The following is a 13662-nucleotide window of genomic DNA, read 5'->3' as shown; positions in this document are numbered from 1 at the left end:
CAGCAGACTACTTGCTCCCTGCCCCTCCCCAGAGCAATCCCACCTCAGATATTACCGCCAGATCTGTTGATGAACCTCATTGAAGGAGGCTTCAATGAATAGCAGTTTTTAACTTGCTACAGGGTATGTCAATAACATACATTATTTTTTTAATCGTTTTTTTTCCGAGTTGGGTAAGAATTTGCCACGTACCTAAGCCCAAATACAGCTGTAAGAAATCTAAATATTCATTTGGCAGTTGCATTCTTAATATCGTGAAGGAATTCAAAATCAGAATTAGGGCGACTCAAGCAGTAAAGGGATTGATAAATTCAAGATCAATCCTTCAATATCGGACGTATTTCTGGTACAGCACAAACTACAGAAAACCCCAGAATCGGAAACATTGTTTTTCTTATTAAAATGTAAGAATTCTTAAATAAGTGTCATTTCTCTTCATTCACACGGTGCAATTCCACTTCAGTTCCAATACATTGTTACACTTTAATCCATTTTATTACATTCTGTCGAGATGTTATTAAGTTGTGTCAATTATTCATTGTTGCATATGCTCTTTTTCAAACTGAACATCAAGTAATACAAAGTATAAAAGGAAACCTAAAAAGTGAGCATATAACACAGAACAATATGTTGACAAAAGCCTTTACAAAGCTGGACGCAAGAAGTTAAAATTTCTGCATATATCAATTGTGGGTTTTGCCGTTTTATTTTTCACGTTTTAATGGAGTTCACGAGTTCTGAAGCATCAAAGGTAGGAATAGCATTAGATCATTTTGTTTTGGGAATATGATTTGCTAACACGTCAGTTATAAATACATTTTCTTTTTCTACACCACATCTTACAAATTATAACACAATTTCAAACTCCTTAAATCTAGCCTTCACGTTTAAATGCTTGAAGAAAAGTTTTGCAAGTCTATCCTGAACAACGTCGTCTTTATACAGGCGGCACATGTCTCAGTGCGTCTTTTCCAGCCCTACAGAACACACATGAATCCTCTTGCTCATATCTGAGTCTAAATAGCGTTAGCTGAACAGGATAAAACCTATGAGCAGTTTGAAAGTTTATGTCTTTAGCCCTGTTGGGAAGACATTGTCTGTCGGGGGGTGTCCTAACTAACCCCCAGATAATATTGCCAGAAGAACACGCAGGAGGTGAAGAAGGGTTTACACAGAGTGCCAGGTGATAAGCACGCGCTGATTTTTACATCGTTAGCTGTCATCTCGCGCAACGGGCAGCCCTTCCCCGCTGACTCTTTGATGTCGGAGCGGGGTGGGGGGAGGCGACGCGCTTCCGCTCCCGGGATCTGCGGTGTTACTCGTTAACACCTCCCCCCGCCGCAGGTGTCGCGCCGTTTGTCAGATTGCACCACCGGCGTGACAGAATGCGAGAAGCGTGCCGGAGGCACACAGCGAGGGGCCGGGGTCGGGTGAAGTGCAGTCTGAGGGGAGGACATGGCACACCGTACAACAGACATTTCTGTTCTCCTGAAATGATCACCCGTATTTGCTAACACGTGTTATTGTGTTATTGTGAGCTCTTTAAATGGGGGTGACCCACTTTCTTGATTGTAAGAATTTGCCTCACATTATGATCTGTGGTGAATGTGACCAGACAATGCTTGTCTTTAACATGACTGCAGTTAAAGATCAGTTTTTTCTTAATCCCCAGTCCTGGTCTTGGGGGGTCAGTGTGTCTGCAGGGTGTCCAGTCCTGGTCTTGGGGGGTCAGTGTGTCTGCAGGGTGTCCAGTCCTGGTCCTGAGGGGTCAGTGTGTCTGCAGGGTGTCCAGTCCTTGTCCTGAGGGGTCAGTGTGTCTGCAGGGTGTCCAGTCCTGGTGCTGGGGGGTCAGTGTGTCCAGTCCTGGTCCTGAGGGGTCAGTGTGTCCAGTCCTGGTCCTGTAGGGTCAGTGTGTCTGCAGAGTGTCCAGTCCTGGTCCTGAGGGGTCAGTGTGTCTGTAGGGTGTCCAGTTCTGGTCCTGAGGGATCAGTGTGTCTGCAGGATGTCCAGCCCTGGTCCTGGTAGGTCAGTTATAAATTCAGAGGTCACTTCATAGACTGAAAAGTTCCATCAGTGTCACTTATATATAGTAAATCCCATTTCAAAAACTAGAAAGTAACTTACATATGGCCAGTGTCACAAAAAAGCACAGCGACCAGCTATATTACCCTGCAGCTCACTGAATATGAGCAGGTGTGAACCTGGATGGGAGACCTCCTGGGAAAAACTACAGCTGTTGCTGGAAGAGGTGTTAGTGGGGCCAGAAGGGGGCGCTCACCCTGCGGTCTGTGTGGCTCTAATGCCCCAGTATGGGGATGGGTACACTAGACTGTAAAATGTCACTGTCTTTTGGATGAGACATAGAACCGAGGTCCTGACAGTCTGTGGTCATTAAAAATAGCAGGTTGTTTCTTGAAAAGAGTGGGGGTGTTACTGGCCAAATTTCCCCCTGGCCTTTACCAATCATATAATATTCCCCCACTGTGAACTGGCTTCATTACTCTGCTCGTCTCCCCACTGAGAGCTGGTGTGTGGGGAGAGTACCGGTGCACTATGGCTGCCGTCACATCATCCAGGTGGGGCTGCACACTGGTGGTGGTGGAGGGGAGTCCCCATTACCTGTCAAGCGCTTTGAGTGGAGTGTCCAGAAAAGCTCTATAGAAATGTAAGGTTTCTTATTCTTTCATTACTGTACTCTGAGTGTAGAAAAGCACAGAGTCTCACAGACTTTCCCTCTGCTGTCAGGCTCTGACAAGGAAAACGGCCCGCTGTCAGAACACGATCATTGATATCACTTCCTGGCGGACAGAGCTATGTTGGCCTGCAGTTGTTAACCCGGGTGTTTCACGGACAGTCAGAGAAGGCACTTAGGAGCTCTATTCTGCTAAAAAGAACGACAAATTACTCGATTCCTCATGTTTCGCGCAGACGGAGGGATTTGCTCAGGGTAGTATGTTGTGCGAAGGTCAGTGCGTCTCTAGAGCCGTGGGGAAGCGAGTCGAGGCGTGAGGTCTGACTGTGGGAACCGCTCTCCTCGCGCGTGTGAAGGACGAGGTGCCGTCTCCCAGGTGTGGGCGAGGGACCGTGTGGGAAAGTGACAGAGCTCCCCCCCACTGCGGACAACCGCCCGCCCGGGGGGCCACACTTGTCGCGCGGGGGTGATGAAGTAACACAGCACGTGCGACTAGCCCTAGAGCTCACCAAAAGGCGCGCGCGGGCCTTTAAAGGGATCACAGCCAGGCGAGGACGAGCACCCCTCGCGCCTTCACGGTTTTGTTTCTGTGCTGCTTTAATTGTCGAAATCAATCCTGTTTCTTACCCACTCAGACGGGGCTTTTTCACTCCTGCCGTGCGGGGGTCAAAAGGTTGGAGCTGATATCCTGGCTTATATAGGTTGACGACGCTGTTACTTATCGGATACTTTTCAATCAGCACAATACCGGCTTCAACGTCATGGTTGTTGTTTCTCGTGCGAAACGGGAAAAAGCGAACTCGCGCCACACATGATTCCCACGCGGACGGTCTAAGAGTGCAGCAGCTGTCTCGCGTGCCCCTGTGTTTATTTAGAGCAAGGTTGTTACTTCTTGCTCACAAGTGTTTCAAAACCCACACGATAAACTCTGTTGTGAGTATAAAGCGCAATACTATACAAAGCGTTAAGGGTTTGACGGGATCATGTCACATTTCATCATTTTAACGGTAAAATCCATCCGAATAAAAACGTCAAAATAGTAGGCCGAATAGCACCAACGATACAGCCAAAAAAAAAAAGAAATAACATATTGCTTAATCGAGTGTTAACGCTTTACCCTCCCTTTTTTTTCAGCTAGTGACTGACTTTTACTGTTTCCTTTGGAGCCGACGAACACTGACGCCGCTCTCCGCTCGTCCAATTGATGTCTTTACTAAGGGGAAATCCTCACGAATCTTAGTGAGGGTATCGTTCACTGCGGAGTTCAAAACTCTGACCGACAAAGCACTGTATGCGAAGGAAGCGCTCACTCTGTGTGTTTCTGTGCTGCTTGAAGGGTCGAAATCAATCCTGTTTCTTTACCCACTCAGACGGGGCTTTTTCACTCCTGCTATGCCGGGGTTGCAGCTGATATCCTGGCTTCTTTCAGGAAAAAGGATTTTCGACTCTAGCAGCTTCAACTGTACTGATATGTGCGACATTTCAAAACTGCGTTTAATTATCCTAAAGAGAGGCAGAGAAACAGTGGTACTAGGGTAATCTTTAGCGATCAGAAACTAACGTCAATTAGAATCGCAGTCTGCTTTAAAAGGGACTTTGCTGTTTTTTAATGGAAAGGAATACATTCTAGAGTAAACAGCGTGATACAAACCAAACTGTTTATTATTTTATATTTTATTATATACAGTACTTCAATGACACGTGGGCTCTTTAAAGAATGGCGCACGGGCAACACAGCAACATTTAATCTTAAATTAGTCGTGAGATATTTGACGAGGTAATTCGGTTTGAGACTTTCAGTTGTCTAGGGGAAAAAAAAGAAACTTTGCTTCAAACGTAGTCACTGCAGGATTCAGACACGAACAGCAGGTTAACGCGAGGATTACCAGTCCCTTTCCGGGTTGTCGTATGCGTCAGAGCGGGGCGGTGTTTTCTGATGGTGAAACACAAATCATCCCGAAAAAATGGTGATTAAAATGGGAATCTACGACTCCAGATCTTTTTTTATTTCTTTAAAAAGAAAGTCGAAAAAAAAATGATGATCTCGTCCGCATCCTATTGAGTGTTGATGAGGCGGAGTTACACGTCGGCTGCGATGGCCGAGTGGTTAAGGCGTTGGACTCGAAATCCAATGGGGTCTCCCCGCGCAGGTTCGAACCCTGCTCGCAGCGTTTTCCGCCAACATTTTCTTTAATCTTTCAATTAGATGCACGAACGCACCGGCGTCAAACCTTTTTGTTGGTCAGTTTTACTGCCTTTCTCAGTGCAGTTTTTCAAGAAGCGAGCCCCGCGGAGCACGTCACGGGTGTGGTCGGCTTGGTTACTTCTCCAGTCCGTCGCCGGAATTCGCAGCTTCCGCCTCTTTGTGCACAAAGGGAACCAGCTCTGACAGAAACAAGTCTGTGCGGGTAGCGTGGCCGAGCGGTCTAAGGCGCTGGATTTAGGCTCCAGTCTCTTCGGAGGCGTGGGTTCGAATCCCACCGCTGCCACATCTTTTGAAGCCAAACACCTCACATCGCGCTAAAAAAAAAACATCGGTCACAGAAGGTTTAAAGAATATCAGAGAGAGAAAAATATATTTCCAATTTTCAAAGATGGTGCGTGAACGGTTTACGCGAGTTATTTACCTACGAAAGAAAAAACAATAAGAAAGGTCTCTTTTCGTGCTGTGCTGAGTGAATTGAACATCGTGTTCTGCGTTACAGTACATGGCAGTAACTTGCGGAGGCGACAAGATTTTTCTCTTTTTCAAACTGGGTCCAATTTTGAAAAGGAAAATGAGACGGCCACCGACGAGGATGGGATTCGAACCCACGCGTGCAGAGCACAATGGATTAGCAGTCCATCGCCTTAACCACTCGGCCACCTCGTCGCATGTCGGCTTCGCTCCGCTATGATGTAGACGTTGCAGTCAGACAGAATTGTTATACTAGCGACTTTGCGGTTTGTAGTAAGGTCTGTGCAGTGCAGCACGATAAACACACTTTTTATAAAAACACACTAAATGTAAACTGAAAACTCAAACATCCTTCATAACAAAGATACGTAAGACTCCATTTTGTAAAGGACAAATACGTCATGTTTCGCTGTAACTGGCGCCGTGGCTTAGTTGGTTAAAGCGCCTGTCTAGTAAACAGGAGATCCTGGGTTCGAATCCCAGCGGTGCCTTTTATTTACAGACTGAATTTCCCCTCGAATGTTACTGCCTTCCCATTTCAATTCAAATTCAACTGCCTTCCCCAATAATACCTCGGAATGTCTAAAAACACGAAGGATTTGAAAGGGCATTGAGGGGCGCCCTATAGAGCACCCTTCTACAAAAGGGAAATGCACCCCCTAGCGCATGGACAGGATGTCGATTAAGATCTATCGATAGTTCCAGCCAACAATGGCACAACGTTAAATAGCGCTTCGCGATGGTATAGGGCAGTTTTTCTTCACTTTTTCCATGTCTCAACAGTTGCTGTGACAATAAAAGCGATATTGTACACCTTTTCCCTCTACACACACTCACAATAAACACGTCCCTAGAACATTTGTATAAACCAGCTCCAAGCGCGCAGGTGACGATACTGTTACTTATCGGATACTTTTCAATTAGCAAGCAAAATACCGGCTTCAACTTCATGATTGTTGTTTCTCGTGCGAAACGGGAAAAAGCGAACTCGCGCCACACATGATTCCCACGTGGACGGTCTAAGAGTGCGGCCCCTGTGCTCGGAAATGTGTTTATTTAGAGCAAGGTTGTTACTTCTTGCTCACTGTGCTAACGTGTTTCAAAACCCACACGATAAACTCTGTTGTGAGTATAAAGCGCCGTTAAGGCTTTGACGGGGTCATGTCAACTTTAATCATTTTATCGGGAAAATCCATCCGAATAAAAACTTCAAAATATTAGGCCGAATAGCTCCAACGATGCAGCAAAAAAAAAAACTTTAAAAATTAAACTGACAGCAGTATGAAACGTTCAGGCTATCACCGTCTTAGCAAAATAAATCACTAATGCATGTTGGAAAAAAGAATCACATACTGCTTTAATCGACTGTTAACGTTTTAAATTCCCTTTTTTTTCAGCTAGTGACTGACTTTTACTGTTTCCTTTGGAGCCGACGAACACTGACGCCGCGCTCCGCTCGACCAACTTGATGTCTTTACTGATGGGAAATCCTCACGAATCACATCTTAGTGAGGGCATCGTTCACTGCGGAGTTCAAAATTCTGACCCACAAAGCACTTTATGCGAAGGAAGAGCTCAGAGGTGTTCTCTTTCTAAGATTTTCTTTCGTCCCTGCGTGATCAGCGTTTTAAAAGGACTGCACTGGCAGCGGTGGGATTCGAACCCACGCCTCCGAAGAGACTGGAGCCTAAATCCAGCGCCTTAGACCGCTCGGCCACGCTACCTGACGGCAACTGTAATTGCAAGAGCCGGCCACAAGCCGCAGATAGCAGTTACTGTAAATCAGGAATTGTAAAGACAGAAGTTATTATAAAAAAGGATGTTTGGAAATAAGTTTCAGTTACACTTAATTGACGTCCATGGTAAAGGAGTACCTTTAGAATGACCCAGTTAAATAAGGTCGATGATGAGGCCCTCCAGTCATCCAGCAGGCTGTTTGGACAGAGCTGTTTCAGGGTCTGTCGGATTGTCAGACACAACTTGCTTTGCTCTTCAATAATTTCCTATTCCGTGGGATGGAAAATGGAAAATACTGGAACGTGAGTTAACTCGGGTCAACACTGTGTTGTACAAAGATAGAACTTTTAATGTCCTCTTACTGTACAGAAAGGGCTTTTCCCCACTCCAAACATTTAACATAATGAAACAACTTCAGTGTGTCCAGATTTTGGCAGCCAGAAGCCTGACCAGATCTTGTGCAAGTGATCCCATTACTCCCATCCTGGAGTCTTTGCACTGGCTTCCTGTCATGTTTCGTATTGACTTCCAAATCCTCATGCTCACTGATAAGGCTTGGCGCCTCAGTACCTGTCTGACTTACGATCTTCCTACTACCCACCTCTCAGCCTCCGTACATCTAAGTTTTGTCTCCTAACTGTCCCCCAAGCCCATCTACACTCTATGGGTGACAGGGCCTTCTCCTGTGATGCCCCCAAGCTCTGGAACTCTCTCCCCAAGGCTATCAGAGGGTCACCTTCCCTGACTCAATGCCTTCTTGAGTAGGGCTTTTATTCAACTGTGTTCTGTGTATGCCTCTTTGCTTTTCCTTCCTCTGTTGTAATTGTATAGTTCTGCTGTCTCCTCTCATAGTGTATTTTTTTCTTACTGTAAAGGGCTTTTAAAGGCGCTATAAACTAAAGTTTATTATTTGGGGGGAAAAAAGGAGCAGTCTTCTCAGCTGCCAGTCAATCGTGGAGCAAACACACACTACTGCATATCCCTCATCTGCATATTCTGTTTCCTGGGCAACCGCACAGATCCCCCACCCCAAACCCCCAGGGTGCCACCCTGCCCAGTGAAATGGAAGGAAACCGTGAACAATAGAGTACTTTAGAAGATTGCAAACTGAGCCTGTGGTCTAGTCTGTAGCCTGACTTGTACATTTATTGTACTCAGCCAATATGATAACAGCGGTACGTTTTGTGTTGGAGAGTGTGTGGTGAGGTAGCTAGTGCTGCTGACTCACTGCTCTTGTGCACTTAGTGTAAAAGTAAAATGTGGACATTCTGTGCAGAGCTTGCATGTTGTCTCCAGTTTCCCTGGGTGCTCTGGTTCGACGCTAACTATCCCAGTCTGGCTGGCTAAGTAAAGACATGTCTTAGAGATGAGACGGGGCTCTTGATTAAACTCCAACAAATGTCATGTCAAACACAATGGTGGTACAGCGCTTTATTGTGCTGAAACGTGATCAAGAACCTTTCAGGGCTGCCATCAGTACACTGTGATAATGTGTGGTACAGAGTGGCAAACTGTGACACTATGGGGTAACAACAGAGTGAGAAAGGCAGGGCATGGCACAGCGTGATAAAGGATGGGACTGCGATGCACAGTACTGACGCTGACGGACAGCAGGGCCTCTCAGTATAGTCAACGCCAGCACAATACAGCCAAGGGCAGCCCCTTGTAGCACAGGCAGGATCATATACAAGCCAGTGCAGGGCAGTACAGCTCTTACAGAACAATCCCGTTCCCTGTGGCAGTACAGTGCAGACTCCCACACTACAGTAAAGTACATAATAATAATTGCTTACACTTAATTAGCGCTTTTCTGGACACTCCATTTAAAGCACTTTACAGGCAATGGGAATCCCCTCCACCACCACCAATGTGCAGCCCCACTTGGATGATGCGACGGCACCATAGTGTGCCAGTACTCTCCCCACACACCAGCTCTCAGTGGGGAGGAGAGCAGAGTAATGAAGCCAATTCATAGAGGGGGATTATTAGGAGGCCATGATTGGTAAGGGCCAATGGGAAATTTGGCCAGGACACTGGGGTTACACCCCTACTCTTTTAATGACCACAGAGATTTAGGACCTAGGTTTTATGTCTCATCCAAAGGATGGCGCCTGTTTACAGTATAGTGTCCCCCTCACTACAATGGGGCATTAGGACCCACATGGACCGCAGGGTGAGCGTCCCCTGCTATTCCCACTAACACCTCTTCCAGCAGCAGCCTTAGTTGTTCCCAGGAGGTCTCCCATCCAGGTACTGACCAGGCTCACGCCTGCTGAGCTTCAGTGGGCTGCCAGTTGTGAGCTGCAGAGTGATATGGCTGCTGGCTAAATACATGGTCTGGTACAGCATGTATTCTGGACTGTGATTGTTCCTCTGTCCTAGATTCAGACTAGCACAACTGCCTGCTGTGCAAGTCGGTCTGGTTTCAAGTGATGAAATAGTGTGACTCACTTAATTATCCGTCTGCTTTATTTAATACTCCCCTGCCCGTACATAAATAAACAAACTTCAAAATACAGTTAGATTTAGTACCAGACTCAAACTCCGTGGCTGCTCCTGGTCTGTGCCAATATCACAAAGACAATCATCTCTCACAATCATTCCCCTTTCCCACGTAGCTCATACTGGATGAATCTGACAGATGATAAAAGAGAAAGCAATACATTTAATAGCGCCTACATTTCCACCAAATATGAATTAATAAATTGCCTGGAAAAAACAAACCCTTTACAAAACAAAGGGAGAGATCTCCAAGAGGCAAATGTCTGACCATTGCTGGCTGACCGAGGGCACTGCCTTTGTCCTGCTTTGTGAGGCCTAACTTTGCACAGCCCTTGCAGTGCAGCGGACGCAAGTCACAGCGCAATGGAGCAAGCCCTGCTGGATGGAGTCCTGGTCGGCGGCGCTGGAGAACGAGACATCGCTGAGCACCACGCTGCGGAGGGAGGGCGCTTCCTGGCAGGCAGGCAGGAGGTCAGCGGGGGACAGGGAGGAGTGCTGGAGCCGCAGGGAACGCAGCCGGGCCAGGCGCGGGAGACAAGGCAGCCCGTTCAGCACTTCAGCCCCACCCAGGGTTAGCTCCACCAGGCCTGGCAGTCCCTCTGCGATGCCCGCCGCCGCCCTCTCGTTCTGCGTGGAGCATCTGCCTTTCCTCCCGAGTTCTAGGCTCTCCAGCTGTGTCAGGTGTCCGCTGGCACAACCACGGATGCCAGCTTCTGTCACCCTGAAGGCATCCCTCAGCTCAAGCCTCCTCAGGGTCTCCCAGTTTCCCAGCGCTTTCAGGTGCTGGTCTGAGAAAGAGGACACGTTTTCCACAACTAAGGTCTCTATCCTGATCCCACTGCTGACACCACTGCTGTGGAAGAATGCCCCCGGCACCTCACAGGTAATGAGCTCTAGCGTCTTCAGAGAGGCAGGCAGGCGCTGGTAGTTGCCCACCTCCTTCAGGTCAGCGTGCAGCAGGATGAGACAGTGCAGCTTGGGACACTGTCTGGCAAGCGCCTGCAGCCAGGGCTGAGAGAGGAGAGCGCGGTTTCTGACGGAAAACAGAAGGCCCCTCAGACAGAGCACTCGCAGTCCGGCGCCCAGGTACCGCCTCACCAGCAACCACAGCAACCTCGAGTTCACCTGTCAGAATGGAAGAAGAAAATCAGGCTGTGCTGTCGGGTGTACTGTCCTGAATTTGGGGCTTCCATTATCAACACAAGAAAAGACCCTCAGTCACTTCCCTCTTTCAGGAGCCTGCTCTGCAGGGCCCGGGCCTGCTGGGACCCGGCATAGGACAACAAAGCGTGTTGGGCTTGGTTATGGCTCAGCTTGACAAAACGAACAGGGCTAGCTGCATCGCGATGGCTCAGCTCGGGCAGGCCAGTGTGAAGAGGGCTAGAACAGATCACAGTCTCCCAGCGGTGACCCCGCACAGTGTGAAGCGCTCCAGTCAGTTATGGGTACGAAGATGCGACAGGTTGCAGATGAAGAGTTCCGGGTAATTCGACTCTCACTGCACTCTGTCGCAGAGCAGCTCCACTGGCAAGTCACAGGAACAGTTGGGCAAGACGGCAACTCACCACGCCGCACTTGGTTAAATCCACACGTCTCCACAGCCTGTGGTCACGGATAAGCCTCTTCCACCTCTTGCACACCCTGCAGTGGGAGAAAAGGTTTATGGAACAAGTCTTGTTATGAGCCCAAAGGTCAAACAGCTACCCAGCGGGCAGAAGATCTCAAATCGGTACTTGCAGAGGAGGTTCCACAGCTTGTTCTGGAGTATATATGAACATAGGGATCCCTCACCAACCCTGAAAAGTCAACACCGGACAAATCAATAAGCTCTTATGGGAAATAACAGCAGTTTCCTGTGACTTTGCCCCTGTAAACGCACTGTTTTAACTGCAACCTACATGCAACAAAATAAAAGTACTGTATAGATACCACACACACCACTAACATAAATTAACCCCAAAACAGAGCCGCTTGGCTCTGTGTCTGTTCAGGTGGCAGGGACTGAAGAGACTCCCGTCTTGGAGAATGTTAGAACCGTCTCAAACTCATCCTGTAACTGCAGAGCCCAGTGTCTTCAGGTTTTCCCCTCAGTCTGAGTCTCATTATTTTCTTATGCAGTTACAGGATATTTCTAAAGCTCTTTCGCAGGCCATTTCTCAAACCTCTGTGACAAGCGGTAAAATTCTGCAGCTAATAAAATAATTAGGCCCACTGTGTAGCCCAGAAGTGGGGAGGCAATGAGCCCAACAGGAACTGAGTCTGACACCTGGTCTAGGGGAACTGGTGCCTCAAACACAGAAAGAAAAGGACACTTGTTTACCTGTTCAGATATGAAGTATCACTTCAAGTCTGGTGTAGCTATGAGCCCAGCTGAGGGTCTCAGCTGACATCACAATCATTTCAAAACCTCCGTTTTGTCTTGACAGATCAGTGGACACTTGATCTACCTTCAAGTGATCAATTTGATCTCCTGACTCTCTCAATACAGTTACTTACATTGTTCGGATCTACTCCAGCCTACTTCTGAAGTAGCTAGAGGTGCTTTTTCATGCAGAAAATAACTAATGTATATATTTTATACATTCTAGAATATAAACATTGTATAATATATACATGACCCATACATCACGGACAAAGAGAAGAATACACGTTACGTATTATAACACCCCATATAAGCCAATGATTACATCATGTTATGTAATGTATTCTTTTACTAGCGTTAGGAAATCTGTTTAAAGCAAACGGCCGATGCAAACACACAAAGACATTCAAATACAAACTTATACACAAATTCATTATACTCGCATATAATGATACTAATACAAACACGCGTCTACACTTGAAAACACAGACTATAGTTGGGAAATATCAATAAGAATGAATGTAAAGGTGTGAATTGACAGCCACGAACGCAGACATTGACTTCTCTGTCATTTGTCATGAGGAAATCGTAGTCTCATTAAAAGGCATGTTTTGGGGAACGCAACTACAGCGCTGAGGATTTACTGTAGTTGGGTTTTAATGGCGTCGTCATCCAGGACCACGAACTGCATTTCCGAACCAGTTGAGTATATCTTGATTATCACTGGGACCACAGTGAAGTCCTGCACTACACCAACTCCTAAAACAACAGGTGTGTCCGGGGCAAGAGTCACCCTGTAGTTAAAGCACCACTTTCAGTGACACATAAACATATGCCGGTAGTGACTTGAGAATCCTCACCTGGCTGCTCTCAGCAAGTCTCGCACGTTTAGGTACGATAAGATGTCTAATAAAATGTTTTCCGGGAAGTAATCCAAAGAACCGCTACCCTCAGCGGCCATTCTAGTCTGTAAACAAAAGGACCACCGCTGTTGACTTTACCGGGTAGGAACGTCAGGAACTAGTCCCGCCCCTATCTGTGGGCTGGCGCTGCGATTGGTCACAGTCCGACCTTGGGAGCTACCATTGGTTAATCAATGGTGTCACTTGATTGGTGATCAAGCTGAATGACGTAATTAGTGAGCGCTTGAAGTTGACGTTGACGTGTTTGACGTTTCAGGTTTCCCCTTAAAAATGTCGGTGTGGTCCAGTTCAAAATATGCATTACTCCGTAGCCACAAGCTGAGTAGATAAGACAATAAATAACACGCTTTCTCGCTCAATGCGACAGGAACACAAAATATCTGCCGGAGCATTGTTTTTTGTAAAATACATTATACCCCTTTTCCTGCTACGAAATGAGAATAAAACTCGCGGTTGAACTAGTTGGTCAAGTTCTTTGTTATATAAAACCCACTCACTACTAATCACAGAGCTCCTAGAAGCGGTGCATTGCTCCATGAATTAAAAAAAAGAAGTAAAGATCAAACTGCTGGTCGCAGCTAATCCATCCCAGAAACTCACCCCGTCTTTACTCGCAGGTTTGCTCCAGACATCGGCAACTCTTTGGCTAAAAACATGCACTCCGCGTCTCTAGTTTTGCTTGCTGGTTTGCTTAATTGGGTGTTATAATTTGTGTGGATCTTGTCTCAGCTGTGTGATTGTTTTATTGTACACCATTTTGAAATTTCAC

At 46.9% G+C, this 13662-nt stretch overlaps 1 protein-coding gene, 1 long non-coding RNA gene and 5 other non-coding genes across 8 annotated transcripts; 3 read left to right on the top strand and 4 right to left on the bottom strand.

The window, feature by feature from the left end:
• Positions 1–4336: 4336 nt before the first annotated feature.
• On the bottom strand, positions 4337–7365 carry LOC138237840 (uncharacterized). Its single transcript, XR_011189148.1, has 2 exons — positions 7244–7365; positions 4337–5212 (listed from the first exon to the last, which is right to left on the bottom strand). It is a non-coding gene; the product is annotated as an uncharacterized lncRNA (long non-coding RNA).
• On the top strand, positions 4782–4863 carry trnas-cga (transfer RNA serine (anticodon CGA)). Its single transcript has one exon. It is a non-coding gene; the product is annotated as a tRNA-Ser (tRNA).
• On the top strand, positions 5100–5181 carry trnal-uag (transfer RNA leucine (anticodon UAG)). Its single transcript has one exon. It is a non-coding gene; the product is annotated as a tRNA-Leu (tRNA).
• trnas-gcu (transfer RNA serine (anticodon GCU)) lies at positions 5483–5564 on the bottom strand. The gene has a single exon. It is a non-coding gene; the product is annotated as a tRNA-Ser (tRNA).
• Positions 5787–5860, top strand: trnat-agu (transfer RNA threonine (anticodon AGU)). Its single transcript has one exon. It is a non-coding gene; the product is annotated as a tRNA-Thr (tRNA).
• trnal-uag (transfer RNA leucine (anticodon UAG)) lies at positions 7012–7093 on the bottom strand. Its single transcript has one exon. It is a non-coding gene; the product is annotated as a tRNA-Leu (tRNA).
• Positions 7366–8522: 1157 nt separating the features above from the next.
• LOC107076531 (F-box/LRR-repeat protein 12) lies at positions 8523–13006 on the bottom strand. Of its 2 annotated transcripts, XM_069186865.1 has the most exons (4): positions 12831–13006; positions 11174–11249; positions 9877–10733; positions 8523–9740 (listed from the first exon to the last, which is right to left on the bottom strand). In XM_069186865.1, the coding sequence occupies exons 1-3, from the start codon at positions 12929–12931 to the stop codon at positions 9924–9926; spliced, it is 987 nt and encodes a 328-aa protein (XP_069042966.1). In that variant the 5' UTR covers positions 12932–13006; the 3' UTR covers positions 8523–9740; positions 9877–9923. The 2 variants fall into 2 exon arrangements, with proteins under 2 accessions (XP_069042966.1, XP_069042965.1); XM_069186864.1 differs by having other exon boundaries at positions 8523–10733.
• Positions 13007–13662: the final 656 nt, after the last annotated feature.

Source organism: Lepisosteus oculatus, chromosome 3 (assembly GCF_040954835.1).
Source record: "Lepisosteus oculatus isolate fLepOcu1 chromosome 3, fLepOcu1.hap2, whole genome shotgun sequence".
Taxonomy (NCBI): domain Eukaryota; kingdom Metazoa; phylum Chordata; class Actinopteri; order Semionotiformes; family Lepisosteidae; genus Lepisosteus; species Lepisosteus oculatus.
This window is presented reverse-complemented; position numbering and strand designations above follow the sequence as displayed.